Consider the following 22418-nt stretch of genomic DNA (forward strand, 5'->3'; position numbering starts at 1 on the left):
ACGCTGAGTTTTTCTTAGTTTGTCATATCCTATTCCCCTGCTTAGAAACCCATCTCCCTACCCTCTTATCATTAAAAAAAAAAAAATTTTTAATTTATTTTTTGTAGAGACGAAGTCTCACTTTGTTGTCCAGGCTGGTCTCAAACTCCTGGCCTTAAATGATCTTTCTGCCTCGGACTTCCAGTGTTAGGATTGCAGGTGTGAGCCACCGCGCCTGGCCCTCTTGTCCTTTATCTGGTCGCCCAAAACTGGATTAAGATTAGGTGTCACTCCCATTTGCTCTTGTAATGCCCTGTGCTTCACCTACTAGATTTCGTCAAATTCTCTGAATCCACCACTAGCATGAACTCGAGAGCAGGAAGCAGTTTAATTATCCTTGTGCCCAAAACAACTGAATACCCCAACGCCCAACTCATTTTGAATGAACGAAGCTGCCTTCATTGCAGGGTTGGGTGGAGGATTTTGAACTCGGAACTTTGGCCTTCAGTCTTTGTTACTACAGTTTAAAGATTCATTCTCGGGCATGGAGGAACAAGTTACGTCAAAATCACAAAAATTTAAAGTAATTTAGTACGAGGCGTAAACTTATCTGCAAAGATCAACACGCTCAAACGAATCACTTTAAGGCTCATCAGTCTGTTACTTAAACAGGGTAGGGGGCAGCTCCTTGCGAAACCTACCACCTGCCTAAAAGCGCAGTCGCTCGGGTGGTTCAGTCCCGGAGATATTTTGGCACTTAAGGCTCCGCCCACGGGCCCCCAGGTGGCGGAAGAGCCTCACGCACGACGTGCCACCTCACACTCCGGCGGAGGCATCGCGACGCAGCGCCGGCGTGGGCGGAGCGGCCGGCCCTTCCTCTGGCGTCTTCGGCTCCTCCCCCAGCGCCTCACACGCTCATTGTGAAGCGACAGCGGCCGCCGGCTTCTAAGGCGGTTTGAGACCTTGAGACCCTAAATCCTTGGCGCGCGTGAGCGCCCGCGCCGCTCCTTACCCACTCCCAGGGCTAGGGGTGCGAGGTTCACCGACTTGATTCTCTTCCCCTCTCCCGCCGGGAGCTAACCGCGCCGGTGTGCGCGGCACCTCGCGCCACTGCTCGCTCCTGCCGCCCCTCCCCCCGGGAGCTCCCGCCCGCGCGCTCCTCCCTCTCCGCGCCCCGGCGACGCGCACGCGCGCCAGCCCGGCTCGCGCCCTCTCGCTTTCCAGCCCGCGAGACCCCCTCCCCTTCCGCCTCGCGGCGCTTCCTCGCGCCGCGGTCTTCTCTCTCCACCCCCGACACCGCGGGGCTCCCCCCGCCCGCCAACGGCGGGCCCCGGCTGCCCGATCCCCCTCGCTTCCCGCGCTCTCCAGCGGGGCCCCAGCCCCGGCCCCCTCTCTCCCTCCCTTCCCTCTAATTCCCCTTCCGGACGCTGCCATCATGTTGAAGCCTCAGCCGCCACAACAGCCCTCCCAGCCCCAGCAGCCGCCCCCCACGCAACAGGCTGTGGCCCGCCGGCCCCCCCGGGGGCACCAGCCCTCCCAACGGCGGCCTCCCGGGGCCGCTGGCCACCTCCGCGGCTCCTCCCGGGCCTCCAGCGGCCGCCTCCCCCTGCCTAGGGCCTGTGGCCACTACCGGCAGCGGGCTCCGCCGGGGAGCCGAAGGCATCTTGGCGCCGCAGCCGCCGCCGCAGCAGCAGCACCAGGAGAGGCCAGGGGCCGCCGCCATCGGCAGCGCCAGGTGAGGAGGGTGGGCTCCGGGCGAGGGACCTGCGGCCACCTGGAGGCGGCGGCTCGGTTCCGGCGGGGCAGACCCCAACCCGGCACCGTGAGGGGCACCGGCTGGGTGGGGAGTCCCCGTGAAGCTGGGGGAGGGCCCCCTCAGGTCCGAACAGGTCGGAGGGAAAGGGTCCCCGGGCGGCCACCGGAGCACTGAGGGGCCGCGCTCGGCTCTCGGGGCCTAGTCAGGGCTCGCAGCCCCGGCCTACAGGGGAGGCGGGGCGCATCCCGCCGGCGCCGTCGGATCGGGGAGTTGGGGGGGGCGAGGAGCTGATCGGGGTCCCCGGTTCCATTACCACGAAGGGTCTCGCGGTCCCCGGCTTCAGCCAATGGGGAGTCTGCTGCGGGAAGGGGTCCCCGGCCGTAGCCAATGGAGGGGGGCGCGCGGCCCACAGTTTGGCCAATGGGGAGGGAGGGACTTGGGAGCGGGTTGCTGCCTCCCCCTTCCCGGTCTGGCCAGTAGGAGGGGAGCGAGGTGGGCGGGGGGACGGAAGGAGGGATGACTGGGAGGACTGCGGGCCGGGAGCCTCTGGCGCGCGCGCCCCCTTCCCGTACGTGCGCGTGGATGCTCGGTCTCATGACGCGGGCATTCGCGCGCCGCGGGAACACCTAGAGCAGGGGCTGGTTCGTGGAGGGGCTCGTCTGGTGGCTGTGCATGAGTAGTGGAGGCCCTGTTCAGATTTTCCTGTGCGCGTGTGTGTGTTAATGGAATTAATAGTGGCGGAACACGCAGGCGCAGCGGGCTCTGATCGTGGGAGGTGGGGGTTCGAAAAGGCCCGTGGGCTTTAGTGCGCAGGCGCAGACCGGGCGAGGCCTCCCGGTGGATGGCTTTTGCGGCTGCGCTGTCCCCCAGCCTTGCCAGCGGCCCCCTCTTCGCCCTCCTCAACCGCCGGTTACATCAGCCAGCGACAAGCAGGGTTACTTGGCGATTGGTGACCCCCGCAGAGTGGGTAACGGGCTGAATGAGTCATGAGATCGAGGGAATAGGGTGTGGAGGGGATATCCCTCCTCCCACAGTTTGAGGCGTCAGGCTGCTGAAAATGATTGTCTTTTCTGTTTGGGAGGTAATATGCCTGAGCTAGGTAGTTCCGAAGCTGCACTCCTGGAGCTTTTGCCCGCACAGCTGGGGTGGGTGTTTGATTAATATTGTAGCATTGATGTGTTGGTAGTCTGCAGCCCTAGCCTCTCTCTCGTTGGTTCTTAGAGCAATTGAGAACCACTGTTGATTGAGATCTTTTTTGCTGGCATTTGGAGGAAATGTGTTTGCTGGCTTTTTAACGTCTATTTCTTTCTTCCTCTACAAGGTGAGAGTTTGAAAATCTTATTTATTGGCCAGGCGCAGTGGCTCACGCCTGTAATGCCAGCACTTTAGGAGGCAAAGGTGGGAGGATCCCTCGAGCTTAGGAGATCGAGACCAGCCTGGGCAACACAGATAGGAAATCCCATCTCTACTAAAAAAAAAAAAAAAAAAAAAAACACCAGGAGTGCTGGTGTGCACCTATAGTCCCAGCTGCTCGAGAGGCTGAGACAGGAAGATCGCTTGAGCCTGGGAAGTTGAGGCTGCAGTGAGCTGAGATGGCGCCACTGCACCCCAGCCTGGGCAACAGAGGGAGACCCTGTCTCAAAAAAAAAATACAATAGAAAAGAAAAATCATACTGATTAACGATTTTGTAGTCTAAATCAGCATCAGGTGGTGTATACTTCTAGAATTTAACATCACATTCATAGTGGTCTAAGAGGGCTTGAACAGACGTAATTAATTTCTTGTTTTCTTCTCTTGTAGGGGACAGAGCACAGGAAAGGGACCCCCACAGTCACCTGTGAGTGTCTTCTCCCACCCTTTTTAAGCTACATGGACCTAAAAGATGCGTAATGTGGAAATATAGAGCACATTACGTCTCGATAGAGTCTAATGTACTCAGGAGGGCTGTGGGCCCAGCACACACAAAGCAGAATGAGTGGAGTGCGGGCATTTAGAAAAGACAGTGAGGTGTTGACTGATTACTCCTTTAATTCTCTCTCGTATGTTAACTGACAGGTGTTTGAAGGCGTCTACAACAATTCCAGAATGCTGCATTTCCTTACAGCTGTTGTGGTAAGTTGGTACTTAACCCCTGGGTTGTCTGAGGAACGTAATGCATCTACTTTCTGGAGACATTCTTCTTCTTTTTCCCACTCTGCCAGGGCTCCACTTGTGATGTAAAGGTGAAAAATGGTACCACCTATGAGGGTATATTTAAGACGCTAAGCTCAAAGGTCAGTGTACTCAAATTTGATTATTTTTGGAGTTGCAGAGTAGGAGAGTGAAATAGGCTGATTGAAGGTGTCAATTGGGTGATGTCAGAGTATGCCTTTAGTTGTTTCTGTGAGCCTGTGCTGAATAGTGCTGCAGGGAAAAAAGATACATTTGAGGGCTGGGTACTTTTACGTTAAAGTATTTAAGTTTAAATTTTTGTGAGACTTTTGTTAAGTCCTGTGGGTGATGTTGAGAAAACAATGCGCTTGGTTCCAAGCGTATTGAGGATGTAGTGTTGTGAAAAGTTCGGGAAGGGTAAGAGAAATCCAGTCCTATTTTTGCCTTCACATTTCTTGAAACTGACCCGTGGGTGTGGGGAATGGGGTGTTTGTAGTTTGAACTGGCAGTGGATGCTGTGCACCGGAAAGCATCTGAGCCAGCAGGTGGCCCTCGTCGGGAGGACATTGTGGACACCATGGTGTTTAAGCCAAGTGATGTCATGCTCGTTCACTTCCGAAATGTTGACTTCAACTACGCTACTAAAGGTATTGTCCTAGGCTCTTACCTCAGACCTGCTCTGTGTGCATAGAGGACGGACAGAGGGCAGTTTGTGTGCATGCAGGTGGAACAAGGTGATGTGTTTGGTTTCTTTTTTTTTTTTTTTGCCTTAATACCTTTTCTTATTTTTTCTGAGCGAGGTGGGTGTATTTTTTTTTTCTTAAAAATATGTCTTGATGTCTAATGTATAATGGAATGAATTCCAGCCTGTGTTGTGGTTCTTCGTATTTTCTTTGCTTGTTTTTAATTTCTTTTTTCTTTGGAATCATAATCTTGATAGACTTCTTTTACGCTTCTTTTGCCTCCCCACCCCCTGGCCGTGCTGACACACAGGCACACGTACTCTGGGCTTCTTAAACTTTTCGTTCCTGAACTACTACTTATGGGGAGTGGGGTTGGGGGATATTGGAAAGAAGTCTGTGAAACAGGGCCTGACTGCTGATCTTCACCTCTGCCCCCGCAGACAAGTTCACCGATTCAGCCATTGCCATGAACTCGAAAGTGAATGGGGAACACAAAGAGAAGGTGCTTCAGCGCTGGGAGGGGGGTGACAGCAACAGCGACGACTACGACCTCGAGTCCGACATGGTATAGCCTCCTTCCCTGAGAACCTGGGAGCTTGACAGACAGAATGGGTTGTTGACAGTGAGGTTCATTTGAAGGGGGAGGGAAATATTTACTGTTGCCCGTTGATGGTGGTCAGATAACAAATAGAAAAGTATAGAAAATAGCGAAGTAAAACTACGTATTTTCACCTGGGTGCAGTGGCTTATGCTTGTAATCCTAGCACTTTGGTAGGCCAAGGCCAGTGGGTCACTTGAGTCAAGGAGTTCGAGACCAGCACGGGCAACATGGCAAAACCCTGTCGCAACAAGATATATAAAAGCTAGCAAGGTTTGGTGGCATGTACCTGTAATCCCAGCTACTTGGGAGGCTGAGGTGGGAGGATCACTTGAGCCCAGGGAGGTCGAGGCTACAGTGAGCTGTGATCATACCACTGCACTCCAGCCTGACTGGACCCTGTCAAAAAAAACCCAAAACATCAACTTATTTTCTCACTATCTATAATTAACCATTCCTAGCATTTGCATTACATTATTTTTCAACGTAACAAAAAGTATAGATTATTGTGTAGACCCGTTTCTCTTCCCAAAATCAGCTACTCTGAGACATTGAAAATCTCTAACGAGGCTGAGCACAATGGCTCATTCCTGTAGTCCCAGCTACTTAGGAGGCCAAGGCAGGAGGATCTCTTGAGCCCAGGAGTTTGAGACTGCAGTGAGCTGAGATTGTGCCACTGGACTCCAGTCTGAGCGTCAGAGTGAGGCTATCTCAAAAAAAAAAAAAAAAAATTGCTCATGAATAGAGCTGAGCATGGTGGTCCCACACCTGTAGTCCCAGCTACTCAGGAGGCTGAGGTAGGAGAATCATTTCAGGCTTTGGTGCACTACGATTGAACTTGTGAATGGCCACTGTGCTCCAGCCTGGGCATCATGGCAAGAATGTCTGTTGAGAAACAAATGTCTTGTGAATGAATACATTATTGCTTTGTTATGTTTGGTTTGTACAAGAATTCGCTTTTTTTGCCTTTTCGAACTTCTTGTGGTGATACATAGATCTAGTTCTTTGCTTTTATTGTTGTGTAATGTTTTCTTTATATTCACACACATATGTATACGCAGCAAATTGTATTTGTCCTTTTCGTTACTCATCTGCATTTTGTTTCCATTATTTTGCTACTAAAAATAGTACCTTGCTGGACTTTGAGAACTTGTATTCCCTATGCACATGTGCCAGAATTTTTCTGGGATGTCTTGGACATAGACTTGTTAGATCTTTTGACTTTTCAGGTTTACTAGTTATCGCTAATTTCTTTTTTTTTTTTTTTTTTTTTTTTTTTTTTTTTTTTTTTTTTTTTTTTGTTGAGACAGAGTCTTGCTTTGTCACCCAGATTGGAGTGCAGTGGCCGGATCTCAGCTCACTGCAAGCTCTGCCTCCCGGGTTTACGCCATTCTCCTGCCTCAGCCTCCCGAGTAGCTGGGACTACAGACGCCCGCCACCTCGCCCGGCTAGGTTTTTGTATTTTTTTTTAGTAGAGACGGGGTTTCACCGTGTTAGCCAGGATGGTCTCGATCTCCTGACCTTGTGATCCGCCCGTCTCGGCCTCCCAAAGTGCTGGGATTACAGGCTTGAGCCACCGCGCCCGGCCAGTATCGCTAATTTCTGCTGCAATTGTTAGTAATTATTAACAGTTGCAGGCCGGGATCAGTGGCTCATGCCAGTAATCCCAGCACTTTGGGAGGCCAAGGCAGGCAGATCACCTGAGGTTGGGAGTTTGAGACCAACCTGACCAACATGGAGAAATCCCATCTCTACTAAAAATACAAAATTAGCTGGGTGTGGTGGCACATGCTGTAATCCTAGCTACTGGCGAGGTTGAGGCAGGAGAATCACTTGAACCCAGGAGATGGAGGTTGCGGTGAGCCAAGATGGTGCCGTTGTACTCCAGCCTAGGCAACAAGAATGAAACTCTGTCGCCAAAAAAAAAAATTGCAGTTAGTAATTACAATTATTAGTTGATTACTTTTGCCAGCCACATCCTTATTTTTTTTCACTGTTGTTCACTTATTTATTTTTCAGACAGAATCTTGCTTTGTTGCCCGGGTTTTTGTTGTTGTTTGTTTTGTTTTGTTTTTTGTTTGAGACAGGGTCTTGCTCCGTCAACCAGGCTGGAGGCTGGAGTGCAGTGGCTCGATCTCAGCTCACTGCAACCTCTGCCTCCCAGGTTCAAGCGATTCTCCTGCCTCAGCTAGGACTGCAGGCATGCGCCACCACGGATGGCTAATTTTTTATTTTTAGTAGAGATGGGATTTCACCGTATTGGTCAGGTTGATCTCAAACTCCTGACCTCAGGTGATCCACCCACCTCCCAAAGTGCTGGGGTTACAGGCATGAGCCAACACCCCCAGCCAGTCGCCCAGGCCTGAGTACAGTGGTGCCATAATAGTTCACTGCAGCCTCAAACTCCTGGGCTCAAGTGATCCTCTCTCCTCACTCTCCTAAGTAGTAAGTAGCTAGGACCCCAGGCATGCACCACCACACCCACCTGTTTCATTATTTTTTTGTAGAGATGGACTCTTGCTGTGTTGCCTAGGCTGGCCTTAAACTCCTGGCCTCAGGAGATCATCCTGCCTCAGCTTCCCAGACTACTGGGATTACAGGTTTCAGCCACTGTGCCCAGTCAATTTGGTCACATCTTGGAGTTTTTAATCTGATGGAAGGGAAGTGACTTGTCAATGTTGCTTTTCTTGCTGGATTTTAAAACCTGCTTTCTCCCTCCCCAGTCCAATGGATGGGACCCCAATGAAATGTTCAAGTTTAATGAGGAGAACTACGGTGTGAAGACCACCTATGATAGCAGTCTTTCTTCTTATACGTGAGTGTCTTGGTGCTCTCTAGGTGATGTGTTGGTGATATGGGGTCACTAAGTGAAGACAGGTTTCCAGGAGAACATAGTTTTTGCTCCTTTTTCTCTGGGTGTCCAGGGTCACCGTCCCTGCTCCTACTCTACCTTGTGGAACTATTCCCTCAAAGGTTTTGTTTTGTTTTTGAGATGGAGTCTCGCTGTATAGCCCATGCTGAAGTGCAGTGGCGCAGTCTCGGCTCACTGCAAGCTCCGCCTCCCGGGTTCACGCCATTCTCCTGCCTCAGCCTCCTGAGTAGCTGGGACTACAGGCACCTGCCACCACACCTGGCTGATTTTTTTGTATTTGTAGTAGAGACGGGGTTTCACAGTGTTAGCCAGGATGGTCTCAGTCTTACCTCGTGAGCCGCCCACCTCGGCCTCCCAAAGTGCTGGGATTACAGGCGTGAGCCACCGCACCCAGCCTCCCTCAAAGGTTTTAAGCACGTAAGTGCTCCTGACATTCCCAGATAAGCCTTGGTGCTCTACCTGGGACTGGTGCTCTACCTGGGACACAGTCGGTGCCCGTTACCCAGATGTTGAGTTGAAAGGATAAAATACTGGCCGGGCGTGGTGGCTCATGCTTGTAATCCCAGCACTTTGGGAGGCCAAGGCGGGCGAATCACGAGGTCAGGAGATCGAGACCATCCTGGCTAACATGGTGAAAACCCGTCTCTACTAAAAAGACAAAAAAATTAGCTAGGCGTGGTGGCGGGCACCTGTAGTCCCAGCTACTCGGGAGGCTGAGGCAGGAGAATGGCGTGAACCCGGGAGGCAGAGCTTGCAGTGAGCCGAGATCGTGCCACTGCACTCCAGCCTGGGCGACAGAGCGAGACACTTGTCTCAAAAAAAAAAAAAGAAAGGATTAAATACTTACGTGCCTGAACTGGTGATTGGAGTTGTTGAAGTGTTTTTTCTTTTTTCCTCTTTTGTCCCCTGGCACTGGGATGGTGGTGGTCTGTGGGTGCTGTGTCAGGGTGCCCTTAGAAAAGGACAACTCAGAAGAATTTCGTCAGCGAGAGCTGCGTGCAGCCCAGTTGGCTCGAGAGATTGAATCAAGCCCCCAGTACCGCCTGCGGATCGCCATGGAGAACGATGATGGGCGCACTGAAGAGGAGAAGCACAGTGCGGTCCAGCGGCAGGGCTCGGGGCGGGAGAGCCCCAGCTTGGCATCCAGGTGACTGTTGTGAACAGCCAGGACTATTTGGGGCTTCTAGGAATGTCCTGGGGCCTGGGCCCAGAATTGATGGGTGCTGTGGTTTAACGTTTCAAAATTTTGGTTTACGTTTTCTTTTTCTCTGTATTCATTTTTATATATGTGCTATTTCTTCTTATAAAAGTGAAATGTAACTAGATTCCTTGTGTCTTACAAAAACTGTCCTTGGAACTATGGTGTGATCCTAACTTTGTCATAGGTCAGGAGTTGTAGAATTGTGGAGCATTGGCCAGGTTGGTTGGCTCAGAGTTGATGTCATATAAGGTCATAAGTCTGTAGCCATAGAACATTAAACTGGGGCAGATCTTCAAGTGGAATAGTGCTGGAGCCAGGCAGTGTATGTGTGTTTGGGGGCAGAAGGGAGAGACTTTAGAAGAAGAAGAAGAAGAAGTGAGTTTCGTGGCTGCCTGGCCTTATTTGAACTCTTTCCTCAGGGAGGGGAAGTATATCCCTCTGCCTCAGCGAGTCCGGGAAGGTCCCCGGGGAGGAGTTCGATGCAGCAGCTCTCGGGGCGGTCGGCCTGGCCTTAGCTCTTTGCCACCTCGTGGCCCTCACCATCTGGACAATAGCAGTCCTGGCCCAGGTTCTGAGGCCCGTGGTATCAATGGAGGTGAGTTATGAGGTGACTTTGAGGGGCAGGGCAGGGAAGGGGATGCCGAGGGGTAGGAGGGTAACTGGAGGGGTTTGGATGGGTTGGAATGACACTGCATCGGTGGGAACATAATAGGTCGTCTACCTCCTCTGACGTTTTCTTCATCTTAAAAAAAAAAAAAAAACAAACAGGCCCTTCCCGCATGTCCCCAAAGGCACAGCGGCCTCTGAGAGGTGCCAAGACTCTGTCTTCACCCAGTAATAGGCCTTCTGGAGAAACTTCTGTTCCACCTCCTCCTGCAGGTAAAGCTTTAGTAGTGTTGGATGAAGAAATGGATGGAAATTTGTAAAGAGATGTAAATATGTCCAGTTGTTACAAATGCTGGAATGGGAGATAATTTTAAGATAGATATCTTGGGCGTTTGGGATTTAGTCATATTGGGAAATAGTTCTTTAATTTCCCTAGTGCAGAAATCTCAACCTGGCAATTCATGGGTTGTGTCTGTTTGGCAGACATCCTTTGTTTAGATTTGAAACAGTTGCTAACTTTTCTGGGTTTTTTTTTGGTTTGTTTGTTTTTTGAGACGGAGTCTCACACTGTCACCTGGGCTGGAGTGCAGTGACATCATCTTGGCTCACCTCAACCTCCACCTCCCGGATTCAAGCGATTCTCCTGCCTCAGCCTCCCGAGTAGCTGGGATTACAGGCGCCCACCACCACGCCTGGCTAAATTTTTTGTATGTTTAGTAGAAGCGGGGTTTTACTATGTTGGCCAGGCTGATCTCGAACTCCTGATCTCAATATCCGCCCACCGCACCTCCCAGAGTGCTGGGATTACAGGCATGAGCCACCACATTCTGCCAGTTGCTAACTTTTAAAACAGTCTGAGGCAGGCAGATTGCTTGAGCCCAGGAGTTCAAGACCAGCCTGGGCAACATGGCAAAACCCTTCTGCAAAAAATAAAAAGATTGATTAGCTAGGCCTGATGGCGTGCACCTGTGCTCCCAGCTACTTGAGAGGCTGGGGGCGGGGAATCGCTTGAGCCCAGGAGGCTGAGGTTGCAGTGAGATGGCATCATATCATTGCACTCCAGTCTGGGGAACAGAGAAGCTGTCTCTACATAAATACATAAATAAAACAGTAGAAGCCATAGAAAATTTTAGTTTCTTTTGGATTACAGGAAGTTCTGCCAACTGAGCTTGCCTTGCTGCATAGCTCAGGTTGACTGGGACAGAATCCCAGCCACCCCTTTAAGCATTCCAGTCACCGATGATGCCCATGAGGCCATTTACCTGGTTGTGTTACCTGCCTTGACCTTCTAGACATTTAAGTTGGTGACTCTGGTTGTATAGTGTGTAAACTTTCTTGCTGTTTTGAGTAAGGCCCTTGTATTCACTGCTGTTGACTAGCAGTAACCATCCTACAGCTCCCCCTTTTCTTCCAGTGGGCCGGATATATCCCCCGCGTTCTCCCAAGTCTGCTGCCCCTGCCCCAATCTCAGCTTCCTGTCCTGAGCCTCCCATCGGCTCGGCAGTGCCAACCTCTTCAGCCTCCATCCCTGTGACCTCATCAGTCTCAGATCCTGGAGTGGGCTCCATTTCCCCAGCTTCTCCAAAGATCTCCCTGGCCCCCACAGATGGTAAGAGCTAGGTGTTTGAGTGCCATGAATGCATATTTAGTATGATTTGTGGTTCTGGACAGAAGGACTTTTAGGCATTTCTCTCTCCTTGCACAGTAAAAGAACTCTCTACCAAGGAACCTGGGAGAACTCTGGAGCCCCAGGAGCTGGCTCGGATAGCTGGGAAAGGTGAGGGTGTGTTTTTGGTTTTTTTTTTTTCTGCTGAGGGTTAATGCTCCTTTGTCTAGGAGAGAGTATGTCAGTTAGGAAGTTTGTTGGAAATCAGAGGCAATGTCTATCAGCCCTTGGGTTGTAATTTCACTTCTGTAATTCTCAAGAGTTTCTCTTTTTTCTTTGCTTTCTTGTTTTCTGTTCTGTTGGCACTGTGTAGCCACCTTGGAGAAAGAATGTTTTGTATTTTCTTCTTTTTGATTGTTTTCTCATAGTCCCTGGTCTTCAGAATGAACAGAAACGATTCCAACTGGAAGAACTGAGAAAGTTTGGGGCCCAGTTTAAGGTGAGAGAACTGTGGAAGTGAGCTGGGATATTAGCAGGGTAAAGGGGTTGGGAATGGTTCGTAGACGAGGCAAAGGACTGGGTAGGGGTCAAAGAGATGAGATCAAGAAAGGGTGAAAGAAGAAAGCCGGGCCTAGGGTTTGGGTCATACTGGACTGTGTGTATTTCTCCCTTCCAGCTTCAGCCCAGTAGCTCCCCTGAGAACAGCTTGGATCCTTTTCCTCCCCGGATCTTAAAGGAGGAGCCCAAAGGAAAGGAGAAAGAGGTTGATGGTCTGTTGACTTCAGAGCCCATGGGGTCTCCCGTCTCCTCCAAGACAGAGTCCGTATCCGATAAGGAGGACAAACCACCCCTGGCACCAGCAGGAGGCACTGAGGGGCCAGAGCAGCCCCCACCACCTTGCCCAAGCCAAACTGGCAGCCCCCCGGTGGGCCTCATCAAGGGAGAAGACAAGGATGAGGGCCCTGTTGCTGAGTAAGTGGAGCGGAGTGGAGCTCTGGGGAGGGTGGCAGGAGAGATGGGAGCAAGCCGTGAAGATTTACTGTATTTTCTCTCACAGACAAGTAAAGAAATCAACGTTGAACCCTAATGCTAAGGAATTCAATCCTACAAAGCCTCTGCTGTCTGTGGTGAGCTGGGACGGGAGAAAGTGGACTTTGGTTTCTGTGGGGAGACTTGGGCAGTGCTTATAGATGAATAGGGGGAGCACTTCACTTCCAGGACCACTTGCCTGGCAGGCAGTGTGAGGAGATGTCATAAAAATGTAAGGATGGCAACTTTGGGGCTGGCTTGGGGAAAATGGACTCAGGTCTCCAGGGTTGGGTGATCAGGGATCCCAGTGAGTCTGATGAGGGGTTAACGGGCTTTTCTTTTGTTCTTGGCATTTGACTGAGGGAGTACTGGAGTGGGGTAGTCATGAACAGAGGCCAGCTGACTTGGCTTGAGCCCCTGTATTTGGAAGGTTTGTAATCTTGGACTTCACTTACATTCTCTGTCTCACCTGTAACTTGAGAATGCTCATCTCCTCATAGGGTTTAATGCAACGCTTTATCAAGATAAGTGCAGAATGTGTTTGGTACCCAGCATTTCATGAATGTTAGCTGTTACTACTATAGGCACGGCCAGGAGTAGAGGGGAAGATACAAAATAAAATTGTGCTCTCTTGTTTTTTGCAGAATAAATCCACCAGTACCCCAACTTCTCCGGGGCCCCGGACTCATTCAACTCCCTCCATCCCGGTGCTGACAGCAGGCCAGAGTGGGCTATACAGCCCCCAGTATATTTCCTACATACCTCAGATCCACATGGGACCAGCTGTGCAGGTATGCAGAGACACTGGCTGGGCCCAGGGTTATCGGGGTGGGATTTGGTTGGGCTGATTGAGGGACCAGGTCAGGCCTATTTTGGGCACTCGTGAGCAAGTCATTCAGCCTCATCTGTGTTCTCATCCCCAGGCACCTCAGATGTATCCATATCCTGTATCCAATTCAGTGCCTGGGCAGCAGGGCAAGTACCGGGGAGCAAAAGGTGAGCAGGTCTGGGAGGGGCAGGTGGTGAGGCTGCCAAGGGCCTACTGGCAGGTGGAGCTTGATCTCTGCTCTGTTCCTCCTCCTCCTCCAGGCTCCCTGCCCCCGCAGCGCTCGGACCAACACCAGCCAGCTTCAGCCCCGCCAATGATGCAGGCCGCCGCGGCTGCTGGCCCACCTCTGGTGGCTGCCACGCCCTATTCTTCCTACATACCCTACAACCCTCAGCAGTTCCCAGGCCAGCCTGCCATGATGCAGCCCATGGCCCACTACCCCTCACAGGTGACTGCGGCCCAGGAGGGCAGTGAGGATCCAGGGCCCCTGCTAGGGATCCCATCTTCTCCAGAGACTTGGGAGCTGGCTGGGGGCAGCAGGCAGCATTGTGGGTGGGATTGGCCAGCCTGACCAGCTGTGGGATTGGTGTTGTCAGACTTGGGCTTGAGCCGTGGCTTTGGTGGGACCTGTAACAAGGCATTGGACATGTGTGTATGTGAAGTGTAGAGGAAATAGTGTCTGCTGGCTGGGATCGTTGTGAATGTTGAATTAATAGGGTGATTGTGAGGAGGCCCAGGCAGTGCTGTGCACGCAGTGACTGGCAGAAGGACACCTTCCCACCTGGCGGCTGTGCCAACCACTCGTCTCTCTGTCCTGCCAGCCGGTGTTTGCCCCCATGCTTCAGAGCAACCCACGCATGCTGACGTCGGGCAGCCATCCCCAGGCCATCGTGTCATCCTCTACCCCTCAGTACCCTTCTGCGGAGCAGCCCACTCCCCAAGCCCTTTATGGTGAGTCCTACGCCTGGTCCCTCTGCTCTGGGCTGTGTGCCAGCGCCCTCTGGTGTGCTCAGCACTGGTTCTCCCTCTTTCCTGCTGCAGCCACTGTTCACCAGTCCTACCCACACCATGCCACGCAGCTCCATGCCCACCAGCCGCAGCCGGCTACCACGCCTACTGGAAGCCAGCCGCAGTCCCAGCATGCGGCCCCCAGTCCTGTCCAGGTGCCTGCTGTAGGGGGTGCTGAGTGGTCAGGGTGCAGGAATGGGTGGCTAGAAAAGTGGGATAGAGCTCTAGGGGTCATTTCTGAGTGGCGAGGACCAGAGGCCAGTGAGTTACTGGCTTCGGTGGCACTCAACCTTCCCCTCCCCAACAGCATCAGGCGGGGCAGGCCCCACACCTGGGCAGTGGACAGCCACAGCAGAATCTGTACCACCCAGGGGCCCTGACAGGCACGCCGCCCTCTCTGCCACCGGGACCTTCTGCCCAGTCCCCTCAGAGCAGCTTCCCCCAGCCAGCCGCTGTGTATGCCATCCACCACCAGCAGCTGCCCCACGGCTTCACCAACATGGCCCATGTTACCCAGGTAAGAGCCCAGCTGTCCCACTTCTGGGTCTGTTTGCCAGGGCTCATCTGCCATGGGGGCCATCCCATTCCCAAGACCCTGGTGCCACCCTTGCCATAGTGCTCCCTAACTCTGGCTCTCAGAGTCTGTCTCAGGATTCTGTGGTCTTCCCTGCTGCTTTTTTGTTCTCCACAGGCCCATGTCCAAACTGGAATCACAGCAGCCCCGCCCCCTCACCCTGGGGCTCCCCACCCGCCCCAGGTGATGCTGCTGCACCCACCCCAGAGTCATGGGGGGCCCCCCCAAGGCGCGGTGCCCCAGAGTGGGGTGCCTGCACTCTCAGCTTCCACACCCTCACCCTACCCCTACATCGGACACCCCCAAGGTGAGCAGCCTGGCCAGGCGCCTGGATTTCCAGGAGGAGCCGATGACAGGATTCGTGAGTTCTCATTAGCTGGGGGAATTTGGCATGGAAGAGCTGAGGGGCTGCAGGTGGGGCAGGATGCACGGGTTCTGGGTGGGGAGTGAGGGGTCTTGGAGGCAGGGCTGTCCCACAGGGCGCCCGCCGACCTGCACCTGTCTGTGAAGTATGTAGGGTGGGCAGAAGCCACAGTCGCCGCCGCCAGGGGCTTGCTCCTGGCTCTGTCCTTTGCTTCCCTCCGTCCTCGCTCAGTTGTGATCCAGCAGCCCCCCTCCCCACTGCCTCCCCAGCTCTCAGTGACCCCGACTGTCTCCTGACTTAGCCGAGGTAAGGTCAGTGCAGCAGACAGGGCCAGACTGGGGTGTGGGGGGCTGAGCTGGGCACATGAGTGAGGGCTCTGGCTTACTGGGAAACAGCGATTGACCTGTGCTTCTGACAGCCCCCCGAGACACCTTGAGGAGGCCGCTCCTTCCCAGACACACCCCCACGCCCCCACTGGACGGCATTGGAGGAAGGGACAGCTGCTTGGGTTCTAATGCTCCTGCTCTCTTCTCTTTCCCCTCCAACCAGTTCAATCTCATCCCTCCCAGCAGCTCCCCTTCCACCCCCCGGGGAACTGAAGATTGTCCTGGCCGCGACCTGAGACCTCCATGAGTGGAGGGAAGAGTGATCTATGTCTCTTCCCCCAGCAGCTCGGACCACTCCCAGCCCCCCATCCCCCCCATTCCCCGGGGGAGCTGGGGAATTCCTGCCAAGCACCTTGAATGGGAGGGGCCTCACAGAGGGCAGGGCCAGGGTCCAGCAGGGGTGGGGGGTTCCTGCTCTGCCCCTGCCCATCCCCACCCAGTCTTGCCCTCCCATCCTCTCATCTGTTCCCCGCTGGAGACGGAAGATCTTTTATTTTCTATTATTTATAACTTCAGACTTGGGCCCCCTGTTCTTTCTTTCCCATTAACTTGAGTGACCTGTGTGAGAGACAGACAGATGCCCCATGAGGATGGCTGGACAAGGACTTTTACTTTTTATTACATAAAAATATTAAAAAATAAATAAAAAAAATAAAATTTTAAACTAACTTAACCTGCCTGGAGTTTCCTCTTTGGAGACTAGAGTGGGGTGACAGCTGTCAGTCTTTTGTGGCATTGGTAGGTGCTCATTGTCACCCGTTCCTTTACTTCCATGTAAAAATCGTGTCCAGTGGCCGGCCATGGTGGCTCACACCTGTGATCTCAGCACTTTGGGAGGCCGAGGCGGGCAGATCACCAGGTCAATATGAGATAGAGACCATCCTGGCCAACTTGGTGAAACCCCATCTCTACAAAAATTAGCCAGGCTTGGTGGGACATCCCTGTAATCCCAGCTGCTTGGAAGGCTGAGGCAGTAAAATCACTTGAACCCGGGAGGTGGAGGTTGCAGTGAGCTGAGATCACTCCATTGCACTCCAGCCTGGTGACAGAGCAAGACTCAAAAAATGGGGGTCAGTTTTTGAAATCTAGGATGATGGGGAGCCAGATCAGGGTCTTGTGCCATTGATTTGAAGGTGGGTTCCAGACTTGATGTTGTGAAGTTATGTAGTTGATGACTGAGGTTCTGGATGACCGGATGGCATGTGAGATGGGAGTCCCCTTCCCAGGATGGGACTGTGCAGTTTCACAGTTCCTGAGGGTGCTATCCCTGACTCGCTCTGGAACTGCTACGTAGATAGCTCACCCAGCTGTCTAGTGACTATTTTCTCACCTTGAACTTGGCCTCATCTCAAGGTGTGATTTAAAGTTTCATTTCTAATAGGAGTATCTCATGAATTACATACACCTCTTTATGTTGAAGGGTGAATGTTTATGGTAATTAAAGTCCTGATGGATGCGCAGCTGACATTGTGGATGAGAGCTGTAAAGGTGAAGCTGTTAGTGGGAGAAAAGGGGAAAGGATGGGTTGGGAACTGGGCTTACTGGGGAGCAGGAGCGAAATTAGGCGTTATGGGTGGGACAAAAAGATTGAAGCATGGGATGTGGAAATGACTTCAGGCTCCAGAGGAGGTAGTTTTTCAAGGAGGTTGGGAATTTTCTCAGAGACCTGACCTTGGTTTCCTTGTCTATAAAATGGAGGTGATTTCACCTTTCCAGGATTTTAAGGAAGTGGCTGGTGCTTGGTGGTAGACTGGGGTGTTTCAGCTCTCACCAAAGCGAGAGAAAGCTGGCTAAGACCAGGACAGGAAGAGTGAAGGCTACAGTATTGGGGAAGAATCCCAGCGTATGCAGATTTGGAACTTGGTAATAGGTGTGCATGGTGGGGAGGAGAAAAGGGGTTATTAAAGAGGTTAAAAAAAAAAAAAGGATTTTATGTGGTAGCCACTTGGATGCTAAAAATGGGCAGAGTTGGAGTCCCAAGAGCACTCAGCAGGTGGATGTGAGGTGGTGCAGGAGCTGCAAGGCTTCAGCTGGGCTCAGGATGTTTGAAGTGCAGATGGAGGGAGAGACGGGTATCTACTGTGAAATATGACAAGTATTAGTAATCTTTCATTTTTTTTTTTTTTTTTTTTAAGAGACGGAGTCTCATTATGTTGGCCAGGCTGGTCTTGAACTCCTGGGCTCAAGCAGCTCTGCCTTGGCCTCCCAAAGTGCTGGGGATTACAGGTGTGAGCCACCACGCCCAGCTGAGTAGTCATTTTGATGCTTTCTGGAAAGACTGCAGATTGTACAGCACTCCACCCGTATCTGTGGGGGATGTGATCTGAGCTCCCCAGTGGATGCCTATAGTACCAAACCTTATGTATACTATGTTTTTTCCTATGTCTATGATGAGGTTTAGTTTCTAAATTAGGCACAATACTCTTGTGCTTCAGGGCCATCACTGAGTAAATAAGGGTTACTTGAACACAAATCATTGCAGTGCTGTAACGATCAGTCTGATAACCAGCACGGCTGCTAAAGTGACTAACAGGCAAAGGGATGGTTCACGTCCTGACAGGATGGATGGAGCAGGATGGCAAAAGATTTCATCATACTACTCAGAATGGTGCTCAACTTAAAATCTGAACTGTTAAATAGGAAATTCCAGGCCGGGCACGGTGGCTAACACCTGTAATCCTAGCACTTTGGGAGGCCGAGGTGGGTGGTTCATGAAGTCAAGAGATCGAGAGTATCCTGGCCAACATGGTGAAACCCTGTCTCTACTAAAAATACAAAAATTAGCTGGGCATCGTGGCACGTCCCTGTGGTCCCAGCTACTCGGGAGGCTGAGGCAGGAGAATGGCTTGAGGCTGCAGTGAGCAGAGATCGTGCCACTGCACTCCAGCCTGGCGACAGAGTGAGACTCTGTCTCAGAAAAAAAAAAAGTCTCAGATGGGTGCAGTGGTTCCCCTGTAATCCCATACTTTGGGAGGCCGAAGAAGGTATATTATTTGAGGTCAGGAGTTTGAGATCAGCTTGGCCAACATGGTGAGATGCCATCTCTACTAGAAATAAAAAGCTAGCTGGGCATGGTGGTGGTGCCTGTAATCCCAGCTACTTGGAGGCTGAGGCAGGAGAATCACTCAAACCCAGGATGTAGAGGTTGCAGTGGGCCAGGATCCTGCCACTGTACTCCAGCCTGGGTGACAGAGTGAGACTGTCTCAAAAAAAAAAAAAAATTCCGGAAATAATCAGACCAGGTTGACAGTGGATAACTGAAACCAGGGATAAGGGCAGAGACTACTGTATGTTTACCATCTTTGAGCAGAAATCTCAAAAGTTGGAAGGGAACTTAGCCTTCAGCCAGCCAGAAATTCCCCTTGGCAGCTCTTGGCAGCCTTGCCTTGAGCACTGAGGAGAAGACAAATCTGCCCTGTCATTGAACAGTTCTTTTTGCAAAGTTCTTCCCTCTTCCTCTGCTCTCACCCGCTTCACTTAGTTTGCCTCTGTTCTGGAGTCAAAGATCAGGTTTTGCTTTTTCTCAAAACAGCTCTTAAGTTGGGCCCAAGAGCCCCTCCCTTCTGGGAGCTAATCTTAGCCATCCTGGGTGTGTATTCATTCGTCTGGATGCATTTGTGATAGGGGTGCCTGTTAACCTCTGCCGAGCCTTGCTTTGCTTGGTGTTGGCATCCTTGCCAGTCATCACTCCCAAGTTTTTGAAAATCCACTCATAGTTTATTCCCTGCATATTAGAGAAGTGGTCATTTTCTTTATTCTTTTTTATAATTTATTTTTTCTTTCCTTTTTTTTTTTTTTGAGACGGAGCCTCCTCGCTCTGTCGCCCAGGCTGGAGTGCTGTGGCTGGATCTCAGCTCACTGCAAGCTCCGCCTCCCGGGTTTACGCCATTCTCCTGCCTCAGCCTCCCGAGTAGCTGGGACTACAGGCGCCCGCCACCTTGCCCGGCTAGTTTTTTGTATTTTTTAGTAGAGATGGGGTTTCACTGTGTTAGCCAGGATGGTCTCGATCTCCTGACCTCGTGATCCGCCCATCTCGGCCTCCCAAAGTGCTGGGATTACAGGCTTGAGCTACCACGCCCGGCCCTTTTTTTTTTTTTTTTTTGACATGGAGTCTCACTCTGTCACCTAGGCTGGGGTGCAGTGGCACAATCTTGGCTCACTGCAACCTCTGCCTCCTGGGTTCAAGTGATTCTCCTGCCTCAGCCTCTCAAGTAGCTGGGATTACAGGCGCCCGCCACCACACCCGGCTAATTTTCTTTATTTTTAGTAGAGATGGGGTTTCACCATGTTGGCCAGGCTGGTCTTGAACTCCCGACCTCATGATCCACCCGCCTCAGCCTCCCAAAGTGCTGGGATTACAGGCATGAGCCACCACGACCGGCCTTTTTCTTTTCTTTTGAGACAGAGTCTCATTCTATTGCCCAGGCTGGAGTGCAGTGGCATGATCTTGGCTCACTGCATCCTCTGCATCTCGGCTTCAAGTGATTCTTGTGCCTCAGCCTCCTGAGTAGCTGGGACTACAAGTGCAAGCCACCATGCCTAGCTAGTTTTTGTTTGTTTGTTTGTTTTTTGAGACGGAGTCTTACTCTGTTCCCAGTCTGGAGTGCAATGCTGTGATCTCGGCTCACTGCAACCTCTGCCTCCCGGGTTCAAGTGATTCTTCTGCCTCAGCCTCCCAAGTAGCTGGGATTACAGGCGCCCGCCACCACACCCAGCTAATTTTCTTTACTTTTAGTAGAGACGGGGTTTCACCATAATGGCCAGGCTGGTCTCAAACTCCTGACCTCAGGTGATCTGCCCGCCTCGGCCTCCCAAAGTGCTGAGGTTGCAAGCATGAGCCACCGTGCCCGGCCTGCCTGGCTAATTTTTATATTTTAGTAGAGATGGGGTTTTGCCATGTTGCCCAGGCTGCTCTGAAACTCTTGGCCTCCAAAATGCTGGGATTATAGGTGTGAGGCACCACACATGGCCTCTTTTCTTAATTTTATTTTTTTATTTTTTCTTTTTTTGAGACAGAGTCTCACCTTGTCGCCAGGCTGGAGTGCAGTGGTGCGATCTCGGCTCACTGCAACCTCTACCTCCCGGGTTCAAGTGATTCTCCTGCCTCAGCCTCCTGAGTAGCTGAGACTACAGGCATGCTCCACCACACCCAGCTAATTTTTTTGTATTTTTAGTAGAGAGGGGGTTTCACCATATTGGCCAGGATGGGCTCGATCTCCTGACCTCATGATCTGCCCGCCTCGGCCTCCTGGTCAAAAGCTTTTTTCTTTTTTTTTGAGACAAGTCTCGCTCTGTCACCCAGGCTGGAGTGCAATGGCGCAATCTCAGCTTAAGTTTTTTTTTTTTTTTTTTTTTTTTTTTTGAGATGGAGTTTCGCTCTTGTTGCCTAGGCTTGAGTGCAATGGTGCGATCTTGGCTCACTGCAACCTCCACCTCCCAAGTTCAAGCGATTCTCCTGCCTCAGCCTCCCAAATGGCTGGGATTACAGGCACCTGCCAGCATGCCCGGCTTATTTTTTTGTATTTTTATTAGAGACAGGGTTTCACTATGTTGGCCAGGCTGGTCTCAAACTCCTGACCTCAGGTGATCTGCCCGCCTTGGCCTCGCAAAGTGCTAGGATTACAGGCGTGAGCCACCGTGCCCGGCCTTGGCTCAAGTATTTTTAAATAAAGTTTTCTTAGACATTACACATTTAATGTAGTGTACAGTTGACCCTTGAGTGATTGGGGTTCAAACTGCACAGGTCCACTTACATGTGAATTTTTTCAAATACAGGTTACACCGAGTCTGCCTATCTCCCTTTGGCCTCCTCCTAAGAAACGTGAAGCAATGAGGGCCTTTATGATGATCCACTTCCACTTGATAGGGAATATATTTTCCTTATGATTTTCTTAACACTTTCTCTAGTTTGAAGAATACAGTGTATAATACATATAACACACAAAGTATGCTTTTGCATGCTATCAGTGAGGCTTCTGGCTGGCAGCAGGTTACTAGTTATGTTTTGGGGGAGTCAAGTTGTATGTGAGGAGCTGGACACGGTAGTTTACACCTCTAATCCCAGCAGTTTGGAAGACCAAGGTTGAGCCCAGGAGTCTGAGGCTGCAATGAGCTAGGATGGTGCCACCGCACACCCAGCCTGGGTGACAGTGAGACCCTGTATTTCCTTTTTTCCCTTTGTTCAGCCTCCCCATAGAGACCGTCAAAAATTGCCAATGCTGATTATATTTCAAGTCATGGAGTCATTGGCTATGATACTGCCACTGCGCAAAGCTGGCCCCATCTCAAAAACAAATTATATGTAGATTTGTGGCTACATGGAAGGGGGCTGGCACCCCTAAGCCCTGCATTGTTCAAGGGTCAACTATAATATAAACATAACTTCACTGAGAAACGAAAAAATTTGTGACCTGCTTTATTGTGGTGGTCTGGAAGCAAACCTAGAGCATCTGAGATATGCCTGTCCGGTCCCCATTCCCACAGAACGTGAATGGACGCTAGACATTCACTTAGTATTCCAAGGAAACAAGGTGGGTTTGGCACCTGAGCTGAGGCCATGCTGGCTCCAGAGCGATAGAACATTCTTTCCCAGTATCTCCCAGGAGGCTATTCAACAGTATCCTACTGTGTCTAGGCAATCCCTAAGCTCACTGGACTTGATTTCTCCATTAAAATTGCTCTGGGATCTCACAAGCTCCCCATCTGTCTCGGGTTCAACACCCTTTTTGTCCTCTCCTATCCTCTCCAATTCACACAAAGGACACAGGACACAGGC

General features: G+C 51.5%; 1 protein-coding gene across 1 annotated transcript; it reads left to right on the plus strand.

The window, feature by feature from the left end:
• Positions 1–1414: 1414 nt before the first annotated feature.
• On the plus strand, positions 1415–16316 carry ATXN2L (ataxin 2 like). Its single transcript, XM_025371466.1, is given in 24 exon segments — positions 1415–1492; positions 1494–1714; positions 3537–3573; positions 3792–3848; positions 3938–4009; positions 4384–4534; positions 5011–5135; positions 7892–7983; positions 8987–9187; positions 9661–9836; positions 10010–10120; positions 11262–11456; positions 11553–11624; positions 11882–11952; positions 12130–12425; positions 12511–12580; positions 13127–13273; positions 13406–13478; positions 13572–13759; positions 14133–14262; positions 14353–14474; positions 14627–14836; positions 15011–15200; positions 15830–16316. Coding segments are annotated over 24 exon segments (3135 nt in total). The 3' UTR covers positions 15880–16316.
• The last annotated feature ends 6102 nt before the right edge of the window (positions 16317–22418 follow it).

Source organism: Theropithecus gelada, chromosome 20 (genome assembly GCF_003255815.1).
Source record: "Theropithecus gelada isolate Dixy chromosome 20, Tgel_1.0, whole genome shotgun sequence".
Lineage (NCBI taxonomy): Eukaryota > Metazoa > Chordata > Mammalia > Primates > Cercopithecidae > Theropithecus > Theropithecus gelada.